The 14753-nt window shown below is 44.2% G+C and overlaps 1 protein-coding gene across 1 annotated transcript in view; it reads right to left on the reverse strand.

Annotated features, from left to right (window-relative positions):
• LOC116274437 (translation initiation factor IF-2-like) overlaps nucleotides 1-14753 on the reverse strand; it is a 32873-nt gene that overhangs the window by 11882 nt on the left and 6238 nt on the right. Inside the window, exons 3-5 of the mRNA XM_031664953.1 lie at nucleotides 14215-14323; nucleotides 9864-10059; nucleotides 8662-8813 (exon numbers count right to left, since the gene is read on the reverse strand). Of these exons, the coding sequence (XP_031520813.1) occupies nucleotides 10037-10059; nucleotides 14215-14323 (132 nt within the window). The 3' untranslated portion in view covers nucleotides 8662-8813; nucleotides 9864-10036. The remainder of the gene's footprint in view (nucleotides 1-8661; nucleotides 8814-9863; nucleotides 10060-14214; nucleotides 14324-14753) is intronic.

Here is a 14753-nt window from a genome sequence, read left to right on the forward strand (position 1 = left end):
TTCACCATGTTGGCCAGGTTTGTCTCGAACACCTGACCTCAAGTGATCCACCCTCCTCTGCCTCCCGAAGTGGTGGGATTACAGATGCGAGCCATCGCGCCCAGCCCCTAATTGGTTTTTATAACTACTTTCTTCTGTTACACAGTCGGTATTTCCTTTGCCCAGAGCAAGCACCTGGACTAGTTATAGGTTGTAGTTTTCTACTGGCTTCAATTACAGGGCATAGGAGTAGTGTCAGAGGTGTTGGAACCAGAGCAACTCCATTTTGAATAGAGACTGGGTAAAATGAGGCTGAGACCTACTGGGCTGCATTCCCAGATGGTTAAGACCTTCTAAGTCACAGGATGAGATAGGCGGTCGCCACAAGACACAGGTCATAAAGATCTTGCTGATAAAACAAGTTGCAATAAAGAAGCTGGCTAAAACCCACCCAATGCAAGATGGCCACAAGAGTGATCTCTGGTCGTCCTCACTGCTACACTCCCGTTAGCACCATGACAGTTTACAAATGCCATGACATAGTCAAGAAGTTACCCCATATGGTCTAAAAAGGGGAACCATGAATAATTCACCCCTTGTTTAGCTTATCATCAAGAAATAACCATAAAAATGGGCAACCAGCAGCCCTCAGGGCTGCTCTGCCTATGGAGTAGCCATTCTTCATTCCTTTACTTTCTTAATAAATATACTTTCACTTTATGGACTCGTCCTGAATTCTTTCTTGCATGAGATCCAAGAACCCTCTTTTGGGGTTTGATTCAGGACCCCCTTCCGGTTAACAGTAGTAAGAAGCCCCCTAGAGTTGTAAGAAGAAAGACAGGCAAGTGAGCTCCAAGGCAGCCTAAGATTATTATTATTAGAGGGAATTCAAGAAAAACAGGTCTGGGAAATTGATGTAAGCTCATAGTGGCAATAGTGGCCCATCAAGGCACAGGAGGGGCAGTGTAGAGAAGCATGATTTTTTTTTTTTTTTGCCAGTAAGAGTGAATGTCCTAACAAAATGCTTAATTATTATCAGCCAAATTATTATTGCAAGATGCAGGGTGAAAACAGTCATGTATTCACATCAAATTCTCCTAATTTAACTTCCTTTAGCATGTTTTGCTTTACCAGCTAAAATGTCTGCATGTCTCCCATCTTATCACAAAGGAAATGAGAAGGAAGAAGAATATTGAGTCAAGCAAGGTAGAAGAGAGGATTCAAAAACAGAAAGCCAAGGCCGGGCACGGTGGCTCATGCTTGTAATCCCAGCACTTTGGGAGGCCGAGGCGGGTGGATCACCTGAGGTCAGGAGTTTGAGACCAGCCATGGCCAACATGGTGAAACCCCGTCTCTACTAAAAATGCAAAACATTAGCTGGGCGTGGTGGCAGGCACCTGTAATCCCAGCTACTCAGGGAGGCTGAGGCAGGAGAATCACTATCACTTGAACCCAGGAGGCGGAGGTTGCAGTGAGCCTAGATCATGCCACTGCACTCCAGCCTGGGCAACACGGCGAGACTCTGTCTCAAAAAAAAAAAAAAGAAAAGAAAAGAAAAAGAAAGCCAAGGAAAAAACTGGGAAGCAAGTGTAGAGAAAGGGAGAAAAAAGGATCGTCTTGGCTTCAAGCAGCTCAAGTCCCTGCAAAGTTTCCTGTTTTCGTTTGCCGTTTGGAATCTTCCTTTAGCATTAAAAAGGCTGGGATTAATAATTTTATACCTGAAACTATCTGACTGAGCATATAAGTAACTATTCTTATGATAGAGTCTAAGAGTGACTGCCCAGAATATCACAGGATAGCAAACTGGCAAGCACTGGGGTACTGAGGCTCAAGCATGCTAAGCGCTGATGAATCTTTTTTAAATACTAGCACTAAAAAGAATAAGTAACACTTCTTTCTCTGATTCTACTGAGTGTGTCACGGATAAATGGAATGAGATACATAAATTATAAAACCTAAAATAAGACATAAAATTCCAGTGTTTCTTTTTTTTTTTTTCTGAGACAGAGTCTTGCTCTGTCACCCAGGCTGTTGTGCAGTGGCATGATCTTGGCTCAGTGCAACCTCCGCTTCCTGGGTTCAAATGATTCTCTTGCCTCAGACACCCGAGTAGCTGGGACCACGGTGTGTGCCTCCATGCCTGGCTAATTTTTTTGTGTTTTTAGTAGAGACATGGTTTCACCATGTTGGTCAGGTTGGTCTCGAGCTCCTCACCTCAAGCGATCCACCCACCTCGGCTTCCCAGAGGGCATGAGCCTCTGTGCCCGGCCCTAGTTCCAGTTTTTATGATGTTTCTCTACAGTGGTGTTCAGGACCCGCTACCCCAAAATAGGGCATAGTGAATATTTCAAGCTGCAGGCATTAGAGAAATGGCAGGAAGGAGTCTGACCTTCCCTCTTCTCCCCTGAAGAAGGTCATTAGCTCCTCAGGAAAAGAGAAAAGCTCCTCTTTTCTGCTAGACTCCAGGGAAAAGAGTGCTCTTACTGTCAAGCTCACTGTGCTCAGCTCAGACCCTTTGTCCTCTCACTTCTCCCCTCTGTTGCTCTTCATCAAATCTAGCATAAAAATGCTCAGATTTCACCATTTCTTTGGGTCATTTCCTTATGAAGGCCCCTGTGTCATGTAAGACTTTTAAAATGTGTATACTTTCCTCTTGTCAGTCTGTCTTTAGCTACAGGAGCCCAGCTGAAAACTTAGAAAGGGAGAAGGAGAGATAATTTTCCTCCCCTTCAACACATATCCAACACATTGAACATTTTCGCAGGAATGGAATGTTCAACTCAATTCAACACTATCTGCATATTCCCCTGATTTTTTAAATACTTCTTCTAAAGTTCACATAGCTGCCTCATATAGGTAAACGGATTAAGTAAATTCTCTCACTTAGGTACCAAAATTATTCAAGACTCTGTTAAATCCTCACTGAATCACTGGAATGCTGCCTGGACAAAGCGTTGTAAAAGTAACTGTTTTTTATCTTTGCTTTTCGTAGTTTTATTTTCCTTTCCCTCCACAACTATGGTGCAGATGCTGTCCTCTACACCAGCGTGAGTAACAGGAGCAAGACAACACACCAGTATTCCTAGCAGGCACCCGATGAGGGCTTCTTATACGCCAGTGGAAATAGCAGAAAGTCCAGCCTACCCAATCAATGCACTTATTTATTTATTTACTTAAGACAGAGTTTCACTCTTGTTGCCCAGGCTGGAGTGCCATGGTGCAATCTCAGCTCACCACCACAACCTCCGCCTCCCGGGTTCAAGGGATTCTCCTACTTCTGCCTCCCCAGTAGCTGGGATTACAGGCATGCGCCACTATGCTGGGCTAATTTTGTATTTTTAGTAGAGACAGAGTTTCTCCATGTTGGTCAGGCTGGTCTTGAACTCCCGATCTCAGGTGATCTGCCCGCCTCGGCCTTCCAAAGTGCTGGGATTACAGGCATGAGCCACCGGGCCTGGCCTGCATGCTTCTTTCCTGCGAGCTTCTTTTTGATTCATCCTTTCCCCTCCATACTCTTGACTAATAATATTCCTTTTTTTTTTTTTTTTAAGATGGAGTCTCGCTCTGTCACCCAGGCCGAAGTGCAATGGCGCAATCTCAGCTCACTGCAACCTCTGCCTCCTGGGTTCAAGCAATTCTCCTGCCTCAGCCTCCGGAGTAGCTGGGATTACAGGTGCCTGCCACCACACCCGGCTAATTTTTGTATTTTTAGTAGAGACGGGGTTTCATCATGTTGGCCAGGCTGGTCTCGAACTCCTGACCTCAAGTGATCTGCTCGCTCGGCCCCTCAAACTGCTGGGATTACAGGCGTGAGCTACCGCACCCAGCCGACTAATAATATTCTTACTATGGTCTTTGTCTTTCTAAGAAGTAGTATGATTTTAAATGAGAAAAAATGAACCAATTTACCACTGAGGAGAGAATTACTTGTGAACCCTATTAATGAAATGTAGCACAGTGTTAGAATTTCTATATGGTTGGGCTTATAACATCTTTGAAAATTTGTCTTGAGAATTAACCGGGAATAGAAAGTTCATAGCAAGAAGTGACTCACAGACGCCCTTTTAGATTTGCAGTTTCTAAATTTGCTCTAAGCTTAAAGCTCAAATACTTATTGATGTAAAAAGACTTTTTAAAATGTATATTAATTTATTTAAGGAGCCACACACCTCATTTTGTGACCATTTTTTCTTTGGTGAATATGTTGTTCATTAAAATGGTTAAAATAGGCCAGGCATGGTGGCTCACGCCCATAATCCCAGTACTTTGGGAGGCCAAGGTGGATGGGTTGCTTGAGCCCCAGAGTTTCAGACCAGCTGGGCAACATGGTGAAACCCCATCTCTAAAAAAAAATACAAAAAACTAGCTGGGCATGGTGGCAAGCACCTGTAGTCCCAGCTACTTGGGAGGCTGAGGTGGGAGGATCACCTGAGCCCGGGATGTTGAGGCTGCAGTGAGCCATGATCATGCCACTGAACTGTAGCCTGGGTGACAGAGTGAGACTCTGTCTCAAAAAACCAAAACCGGCCCAGCGCGGTGGCTCACACCTGTAATCCCTGCACTTTGGGAGGCTGAGGCGGGTGGATCACCTGAGGTCAGGAATTCAAGACCAGCCTGGACAACATGGTGAAACCCCATCTCCACTAAAAACACAAAAATTAGCCGGGCATGGTGGTGGACGCCTGTAGCCCCAGCTACTTGGGATGTTGAGGCACGAGAATCGCTTGAACCTGGGAGGTGGAGGTTGCAGTGAGCTGAGATCATGCCACTGCACTCCAGCCTGGGCAACAGAGTGATACTCAGTCTCAAAAAAAAAAAAAAAAAAAAAAAAGAACTTCCTCCCCCAAAATTATTATAACATGTTGAAATATCTGTTTTTTTCTAATAAAAAATGGTTTCTATTAATACCTGTGAAAAAGTCCCTAAAATTCCTATATTTATCTTGCTAGAGACACTGAATTAACTCCTTTTAGATTGGCGCTCTTCTTTTATTCCGTGAGCTTCACTAAACAATAAGCATTCATATTTAACATACGACGAGTACATTTCACTAAGACTTTCTTCATTTTCACCTGTGCTGTGCTAATAAGGCTCAAATTAAACAGCTCCATCCAGTCTCCGCAGCTGGCATTGTACCCCACTGAGTATCGCAAACTGGAAAATGATTATTTGGGGAGGCTTCATAATTATACTAAGATGAAAATCTTGGCAGCTAGGAGATACTTATTTTTCAAGATTTGAGAGAAAATTTAATGAAAGTGCCACAAATATATTACTTAGGATGATAGTTTGCACTTAATATGAGGCCCCATTTCTCAGTGGATTTCAAAGTCTTGACTAATTAATTAGCCCTAATTCCCTTGTTTTCCTGATGGTCAAGCATTCAGACAGACCTCCTGAGACCACAGAGTTATCACAGTGAAGCAGGGAGAGTGCTGTACGGGGTCAAGAGGCTCATTAGTTAGTGAACACCTGTTGGGTTTTAGTCTTTCTTTGTTTCTTCCACTTGCTAGTGTGTGACCTTGGAAAACCCAACACAGGGTCAGCAAACCAAGGCCCAAAGGCTAACTCTGGCCTGCTGCCTGGTTTTGTACATAAAGTTTTATTGGAACACAGTCTTGCTCATTTTTACACAGAGCGTCTGTGGCTGCTTTCACAGTGCAACAGCAGAGTCGAGAAGTCACAAGAGAGATTGTATAAACCACAATGCCTAAAATGTTTTCTATCTGGGCCTTTACAGAAAAATGTTTGCTGACCCCTGATCTAACCTTCCCAAACATGTGTCTCCAGCTGTAAAGTATAATGAAATAGAACAAGGAAACCTTATTAGAATAAGCTTTAAATCTGTATTATGATGATTATCTTTAAAGACGCCCTAAAAGGTGAAAAACCCCTGGCAGTGATGTTAATTCATTCAAAACGCATCCATCCACTCCTTAAAATATTGACTCATCATCCAGGCCTTGATATCAGGCCTCATACTAAATATGGAAGGGAATATGAGTTAAGGGAAAGTAAAACTTGTTTTAGGCCAGGTGCGGTGGCTTACGCCTGATATCCTAGCACTTTGGGAGGTCAAGGCGGGAGGATGGCTTGAGCTCAGGAGTTCGAGACCAGCCTGGGCAAAACAGTGGACCCAACTTCCTTTTTTATTTGTTTGTTTTGTTTTGAGATGGAGTCTTGCTCTGTCACCCAGACTAGAGTGTAGCGGCACCATCCTGTCTCACTGTAACCTTTGCTTCCCAGGTTCAAGCGATTCTCCTGCCTCAGCCTCCTGGAGTAGCCGGGATTACAGGCACCTGCCACCACGCCTGGCTAATTTTTGTATTTTTAGTAGAGACAGAGTTTCACTATGTGGCCAGGCTGGTCTCAAACTCCTGACCTCAAGTGATCTGCCGGCCTCAGCCTCCCAGTGTGCTAGGATTACAGGCATGAGCCACCGTAGCCAGCCTGAGAGCCCATTTCTACACAAAATTGTAAAAGTAGCCGGTGGTGTGTGCCTGTGGTCTCATCTACTTGGGAGGCTGAGGTGGGAAGGTCGCTTGGGCCCTGTGAAGTCGAGGCTGCAGTGAGCTGTGATTGCGCCACTGCACTTTCAGCCTGGGCAACACAGCAAGACCCTGTCTTAAAATCAAAAACTTGTTTTAGTACTGGGTTGGGAGTGGGGTGGTGGTGGTGATGAGATGGCAAAGTATTTTAGAATACAGTCTTTTTGATACTGTAAATATAAGTATTGGGATGAAGGCAAGCTCTCACATTTGAGCCTCCCTCCAGCCTTGTTTGTACTCCTCACCCTGAAAATGGTTCATAGCAGCACCACACCAGCCATTATGTTGGGTGGGATGAACTCTGTCACATGTTGTTGAGTTAGTCATCCTTGATCGAAGCCAAAGAGCTGCCAGTTACATAATTTATTTATATGTATGTAAATCACAAGTCAAAGAGACCAAAGAAATTCTTTCTCAAGGCATCAGAGATGTTTCATGAAATGGGACATCTAAGGTTGGCCATAGGAAGAGCAGGTGCGATTTGCACAGGTGCATGTGTGCAGAGGGTTGCTGGTGATGGAACACAGCCATGGCTGCGGTGGGAAAGTTGTGGATGTGTTTGGAGAGTCAAGTACTGTAATCTATTATGCTGAGAGTGGGAGGACATGGGCCTGGTGTGCTCGGGCTATGGCGTACAAAAGTGGGGGTGTATGATGTAAAGCGACAGCTTAGAGAGTTCTCTGAAAGGCAGGCTAAGGTGATTGAACTTCAGTCTACAAGTGGTGGGAAACTCTGGGACGTTTTAGAACCAAAGCAGTGAGTCAGGATTGTCTAGCTAGTACTTTTTTGGATATTGTGGAACCAGCAGCACTACTTTGCCTGCTATTATACACTGAATAGGGGCAGACCAGGTACGGTGGCTCACGCCTGTAATCCCAACATTTTGGGAGGCTGAGGCTGGCAGATCACTTGAGGTCAGGAGTTTGAGACCAGTCTGGCCAACATGGTGAAACCCTGTCTCTACTAAAAATACAAAAATTAGCCAGGCGTGGTGGCACGCGTCTATACTCTCAGTTACTTGGGAGGCTGAGGCAGGAGAATTGCTTGAACCCAGGAAGTAGAGATTGCAGTGAGTCGAGATTGCAGCACTGCACTCCACCCTGAGGGACAGAGTGAGACCTTGTCTCAATAAAATAAAAAATAAAATAAAATAAAATAAACAGAATAGGGGCAGATATTTTCCAAATGGAATCAAATGGAATACCAGTTTTTACTGTCTCAACTTGAGCCTGTAAAATTTTTTGATAGGAACTTAAAATAGTAGGATTCTAATCTATGACAAATATGGACAGTCATTTCTTCATATAAAGCTTCTTCCTGAAGGTGTCCAACCTGCTTCTTTGTACGTGTCTCCTGCACTCCATCCCGCAACATCTTCCTCCAGGCAGGAGCTGACTGCTAGTCCTGCCACCCCACCATGCTCATTCCCAAGCCCAGGCCTCTGCTCAGGCCTGCCTTCCAAAGGGAACAGGCATCTTCCTCTTCCTGTTGATCTTCGAAGGTCCCTCAAGACCCCTCCTCTAAAACGACCTCCCGAAACATCCCTGTCTCCGTCGCATCCCACACTTCGAATTCCATTACCCTACACAACTTAGGTTGGCATTTGATACACTGCTGACAGGCTGGAACTCAGTCATTCTATGGACGGGCCTTGACTGCCACACAAAGCCTGCATGCAATGCACCTACGTGCTCAGTACAGGTTTGTTCAACTACAGTGGATTTCCTATCATCAGATCACCTTACTGGTCTACAAGCACTGGGCTTGTGTTTTTTTTTTTTTTTTTTTTTTTTTTTTTTTTTTTTTTTTTGAGACAGAGTCTCGCTGTGCTCCCAGGCTGGAGTGCAGTGGCGTGATCTCGGCTCACTGCAAGCTCCGCCTCCTGGGTTCACGCCATTCTCCCGCCTCAGCCTCCCAAGTAGCTGAGACTACAGGCGCCCGCCACCACGCCCGGCTAGTTTTTTGTATTTTTAGTAGAGACGGGGTTTCACCATGTTAGCCAGGATAGTCTCGATCTCCTGACCTCGTGATCCACCCGCCTCGGCCTCCCAAAGTGCTGGGATTACAGGCTTGAGCCACCGCGCCCGGCCTGGGCTTGTGTTTTTAACTATACCAGTACCCAAGCTTTACTCACGTAAGTTCTTGATGGATCAGGGCCTCTCCCAGGTAGTGCTGCTGTGGATAAGGGGCAATGCAGAGACAGGGAAAAATGGGCAACAGTGTCCTGTCTCTGTCCGCGTCTGCCTGCAGAGGCCTGGCTGCTCAAATCTCCGTGCAGAGGCCCTTCTAAAGTGGGAAGAGAAGGCAAAATCAGCCATTTTGTAGATGCAGCCTCATTTTTGCTCTCTGAAAACACATTGCTACATGAAAACATAGTTATCCACAAATTGTTTATATTTATAAACATGGAATAATATGACTTATTGATTTCCTCAAGCCACATAGCTGTTAGGCTTATCAATCTATTATGTCTTCCCAAAAAATGTCATCGGTTTAGTCCACTGACAAGTCTGAGGAAAATCTAAATATTTTATTATGCCATGTATACCAGATGATAGTTTCAGAAACTCTCCTTTTCATTATAATTTAGTATTATTTGATGCGTCATGATTATTTTATTGTCTATAACAGAGATCATGTGACAGGGCTATTTCTTATAGAAGTCTATATTCTAGGATGTATTTTATCCTCAAACAAAGGACATAGCCATTGAGTTCAAATTGGACAGAAATTATGGAGTCTCAAGTCAAGTTTTTACATACATCGTGGTTCAAAACAAGTGAGAAATACCTTTGCAAGTATCTGATATCTCACCTAAAATTCCCCTTAATCTGTCTTATTCCTGCCACTGATCATAAAACAATAAGTGTAAGACTTGGCAATATTCCCTCTCGTCAGAAGCTTTCCAATTATTGAAAATTAAGTAACTCCCCATAGAGGAGAAATCATTAAATATATAGTAAATAATAAGGTTAATTAATTTAACCCCTTCTAATTAGGAAACTAATTAAATCAGAAAATTAAAACTGACACGAGACATTAAACATAAAATTGTCTCTTCCACTTCAACCAATTCCAAAAGAGAAATATATATTAGCTACGAAAAATATAAATCTGTATACTCTGTTCAACCTTAATAAAGTTAGATTTCTCCATATATAACTATTACTTTTAGAGAGTTTACCTCTTTTCTATTTCTATTGTATATGAAATTAAACTCTTTCCTTTCAATGTTTTTAAAGAATGAATTAGAATAAGTCTAAAAAGGAGAGTATAACCCAAACTCTGCCAGTAACTGTGACAATGAGAAAGTCACTTGAATTCCTTGGGCCTCACCTTCTCAACCTTAGTGTAGTCTCTGAAAGAGGTGAGATTGACTCCCGTCATCTTGGAGATGGACACAGAGTTAAACAGGAGCGACAGATCAGGCAGTTAGAGTTGAAGAAGCTGTTAAAATCTTTTCAGGGTGGTATGATACAGAACCAGATCTTGGCTTAGATCTTCATTAATTAGATGGTGAATGGTGAAATGTCTGAGATAAAATTAAAGAGATACTTTGCAAACAAGCCCAACTCTCTGTTCAACCCCAAACTGTCATGCCTGTCAACATTATTTTTGGATATAAATTCCTAACCTCTGGGAAATGTCTCAGAGCAACAACCAAATAAAGAATAAGGTTGTGTTGCTTGATGCCATTACAAATACTTTTTCTTTTTCTTTTCCTTTTTTCTTTTTTTCTTATTAAGATGGAGTCTCGCTCTGCTGCCCAGGCTAGAAGTGCAGTGGCATGCTCTCAGTTCACTGCCACCTCCACCTCTTGGGTTTAAGTGATTATTGTGCCTCAGCCTCCCAAGTAGCTGGGATTACAGGCACTCACCACCATAACTGGCTAATTTTTGTGTTTTTAGTAGAGACAGGGTTTCGCCATGTTGGCCAGGCTGGTCTCGAACTCCTGACCTCAAGCTATCCACCTGCCTCGGCCTCCCAAAGTGCTAGGATTACAGGTGTGAAAAAATGATTTCTCTAAGCTTGAAAATATCTAAGCAGACATCCTGCCAGGAATATTTTTTTACATTGTTCTCAGGCTCCATGCAACTGACAAGCACATGGGGCACTCCGCGGGGTGGGAGTGGGTGAGCGAATATGGATTCCCAAAAGCCAGCGCTGTAAAGCATTTGCTAGCAGAGAATATCTTCAATAGACACTCGGTCTTGCTGACAGGAAAGTGAGTAAGTAGCCCAATTGGTAGGGAATCTCCCAAATTTCAGGACTCTCTTTCTTCAGAATGTATTTCCTACACCTGGGACCGATGAACTCCCACAGGAATTAAGTGTAGCCCATCTAATCGAGGTGTTAGAAAGCACTAGTAGAAGCGGATGGGGCACAATTTCTTCTCCAAAACTTGAATCCTTAATTCATTCAGATTGTAATTACTGTAAACAACTGTGCTCAGTTGGCATGTTAATGCTGCTGGGTGTTTTTAATCAAATGACCAACACAATTCGTGACAACAGTTTTATTTTCACATGCTTCAAAGGCAATAAATGAAACAACAGAAGTCTTCAATCACTCTACAGGCTGGCCACTCCTGACTTAGAAAATATTTTATTTCCTAGATTTGTACTTTTGTTTTAGTCCTAGGACTTGTCCATCTCTATGCTAGACCTACAAAGGTTAGGTCTAAATCAACTGTTTTGTAACAGCAGCAGCTCCTCTGTGTATACACACCTCTTTCTGAGAAGACGCAGGTATGAGTCCCATGCTGGGCTGTCTCCCTGCTGGTTCATGGAATCTGAACAAGTTCAGCTTCTAGACGCCGCCTAATAATGCCACTTAAGCTTGTGCTCAGCTGTGTGTGCAAAGTTCCTGGGAGTAATTTAGCTGCCCCAGACAAATGTAGGTAACACAGTGTGAAGAATCATTAACTTTAAAGAACCAGCAATTGGTGAACGTATTAATACTCTCTGGAAAACTGGAGGGAATTACTTGCCGGGCAAATTAAGCAGTTCTGAATAGTGAAAATCCATGGTCATGTACTAGAAACCATGGCATTATCCTAACTCTTAAGATGCTCTGAGGACTGTGAACCTTGTCTTTAGCCACAACCAAAAGCCAAACAAACAAAAGAAACAAGAGTCACACCACCACTTTTCCACGGCAGTTGCTTGTTGTGTATGGTTCCCCACCATGGGTTGCTATCCTGTAGGATTATAGTTCTTGCCCTGTTCACTGCGGGCTTTGCCTTGTCACTTGCTTTGGTTCTGGCTTGGGTTCTCCAAATTGCCCCTCTCAGAGCAGGGCCTGGGCAAGGGCTTGTGTGCAAATTGTTTAACTGGGAAAGTGACCCCAGGGAGCAGGGGTGCGGGTGCAGGGGGTGAAACAGGGAGGGTGGGATGTGTGACCAAACTGACCACCCAAAGGGACTCAGTGCAAGATCAATGGGGCCCTTTCTGAGGAACCTGGCGAAATGTCTCAAAAAATGGGGCAAAGAAAGGAAAGCTTTCCTCCATGGGTTCTCACCACGCAGTGATCAAGTACCTTCACAGGCCAAGTCCTCGAACCTCCCTCTTGCGCCTGTGAGCGCAGAGTCTTCGATTTGGAAGTTGTGTGTAGCTGCAATGTAATTCACTGAAGTTTAACTGGTAGTGACAGTTGAGGTGGGGAACCCTCCCTACATCCACCCACAGGGATGCCCGTCGCGCTCTGGACCAGCGACTGGGTTGGCCTGCATTCATTCTCCCTGTTCTCAACGGAGTGATCTTTCTCAACGGAGTGACAGCTCCACAGCGTGTCAGGGAAGAGGGGCGTCCATCTGTTACTAGACTGAGAGAAGACACATCGAGAGTAGATGTAGAGGCCCCCATGAGCGCCTGCACTTTGGGCCTGATGCTATCATTGAGTGGAATTTTTGCAATTTCTTCTCAAAAGACACGCATGTGGAGTACAGAAGGGACATACGTTCACGTTTGTGACTGACAGGGAACATTGGTAGAACACACTGCTGTCCTCAGTTATTTGCTGTATTCCCAGGAAGAGGATGACATACCCCTGCCCACTCTGCCGTGACCTGGAGTGACTCCCTGTGGGAGGAACAGATTCACCTCCACATTGACATCAGGTTCGGCAACGAGATTGACTTTCAAATGGAATGTGTGTGAATTCCAAAGAGAAGTTTTATAGCTATTGCATGGTTCTGCCATTCTTCTTTCCCCTTGGTCACCAGAACTGCCTATGCCTTCTGCAGAGGTTCCAGAAAGAAGAGCAGCAAAGCCATGCCTGCCCAACACATGAGTTTCTAGAAGTGAGCTTTGTTTAGGCCACTGAACTTTGGGAGTTAGTTCCCACAGCATAACCTAGCAGTGAAAGCTTACCACTAGACCCACCTGGGCATCAAAAGTCCACTGGATGTGTATATATTAATAGGAAAAAAGAGAAAACATGTAAAGAAATGAAAGCAAAGAACTTAAATAAGTTTATCTTAATAGACTTATTATGCAGTTCTTGGGCACTCAAAGTCAGTTACAAATCCTGGGGTCACTCTTAGGCTGTAACAGTTTCTCATTATTATAATTTTTAGCAGGGCACACATAATACACTGTTTGGCTTAAATCAATTCCAAACATGGTCCGACTTCTTAATTTCTAGCTTCTTCTTGACTATACTTCAGATGTGCTGAATGTTAGTTTGCTAGGACTACTGTAACAAAGTGCCATGTACTGGCAGCTTAACCAATAGACATTCATTCTCTCAGTTCTGGAGGCCAGAAATCCAAGATCAAGGTGCTGGCCAGGCCGTGCTTCCTCTGAAGGCGTTAGGGGAGGGGATGTCCTGGCCTCTTCCAGCTTCTAGTGTCTGCCACAACCTTGGTGTTCCTCAGCTTCCAGACACATCATTCCAACCCTTGACGCGGTCATCACTTGGCACTCTCCTGGGTGTCTGTGTTCAAATTTTCTTCTTCTTATATGAACACCAGTGACTGGATTTAGGTCCTATCCTCATCCAGTAGGACCTCATCTTAATGATGTGGGCAAAGACCCCATTTCCAAATAAGGTCACCCTCACAGGTACCAGGGGTTAAAATCTGAGTTAAGATTCAATATGTCTTTTTGTTTACCCACAACATGAGTAAACAGTCAATCCCACAGCCAGCTTGTCACCAAGTACTTAACTTTAAATAGCTGGTAAGCAAGTTCCTTTTCTGTTTTCACAGCCCCAGAACTATGCTAAGTCAAATGCAACAACCTCCTCTGATGAGGTCCCAAGATCTTCACACGCTAGACACAGCCTATTATTTCTTATTATTCCCCATTTCTACCTTAAATCATCAGTTATTTAATATCCCAAATGTGCACCCATTTGGCAGTATCAGTATTCTGACCTCTTTTCAGTGGTTTCTCCTCTCCCTTCAAGAACTATTCCCCTCAGCCCACTCCATCCAAGAGTCTTCCCCCAGCTGTTCTGGCACACGGGAACCTCTTTTCTAAATCTCTGCTGCATTTCTACAGAATCCCACTAGTGTTAGGTTTGTGCATCCAAATATTTGTCAGTTTTTTGAGAGCAGACACAATATTTTAAGAATTTCTCATTGTCCCTGTAAGATTGTCCTGTCCATCACAACAGGGTCACCACTGGGAGCAGCACACTCAAATTACAATCATCTGAGAAGGTTTATCAAGGGACTACTTACAAAGGTGTAGGCGGGATGCATGGAGAGTGAAGGGAGCTGGGGGGAGAAGCAGGTGAGCCCTCACCACCCGTAGGTCCAAGTGATGAGATGAAGGAAAGATTCCCAGGACCTGGAAGGAGAGAGTTGTATAGAACGGGCTCCTCTGCCAGCTCAAGGCAAGCTGACGAGGAACCTGGGAAATAAACACCCTAATACCTCTTTCCTCCCTCCCCTCACTTCCCAGCCTTTAGCTGGGACTCCCCATTGACCAAATTCAACTAGAAGCCAATGTGCAAGGGATCCTACTTATATAATCTGCTCAGGTCAGCACCCAGGGGCGGAGAAAAAGGTGGAGCAGGATGGAGTACAGATCTGACATGGGGAGTGGGACAAATGGAAGATATCTAACACACCACTCACATACCTCGGAGAACTACCTTGTGTTTGCTTTTTAAAAAAGAATGCTGTTTTTGTTGTTGTTTATTTTTGAGACAGACTCTCACTCTGTTGCCCAGGCTGGCGTGATCTCAGCTCACTGCAACCTCTGCCTCCCGGGTTCA

This window comes from Papio anubis, chromosome 4 (genome assembly GCF_008728515.1).
Source record: "Papio anubis isolate 15944 chromosome 4, Panubis1.0, whole genome shotgun sequence".
NCBI lineage: Eukaryota > Metazoa > Chordata > Mammalia > Primates > Cercopithecidae > Papio > Papio anubis.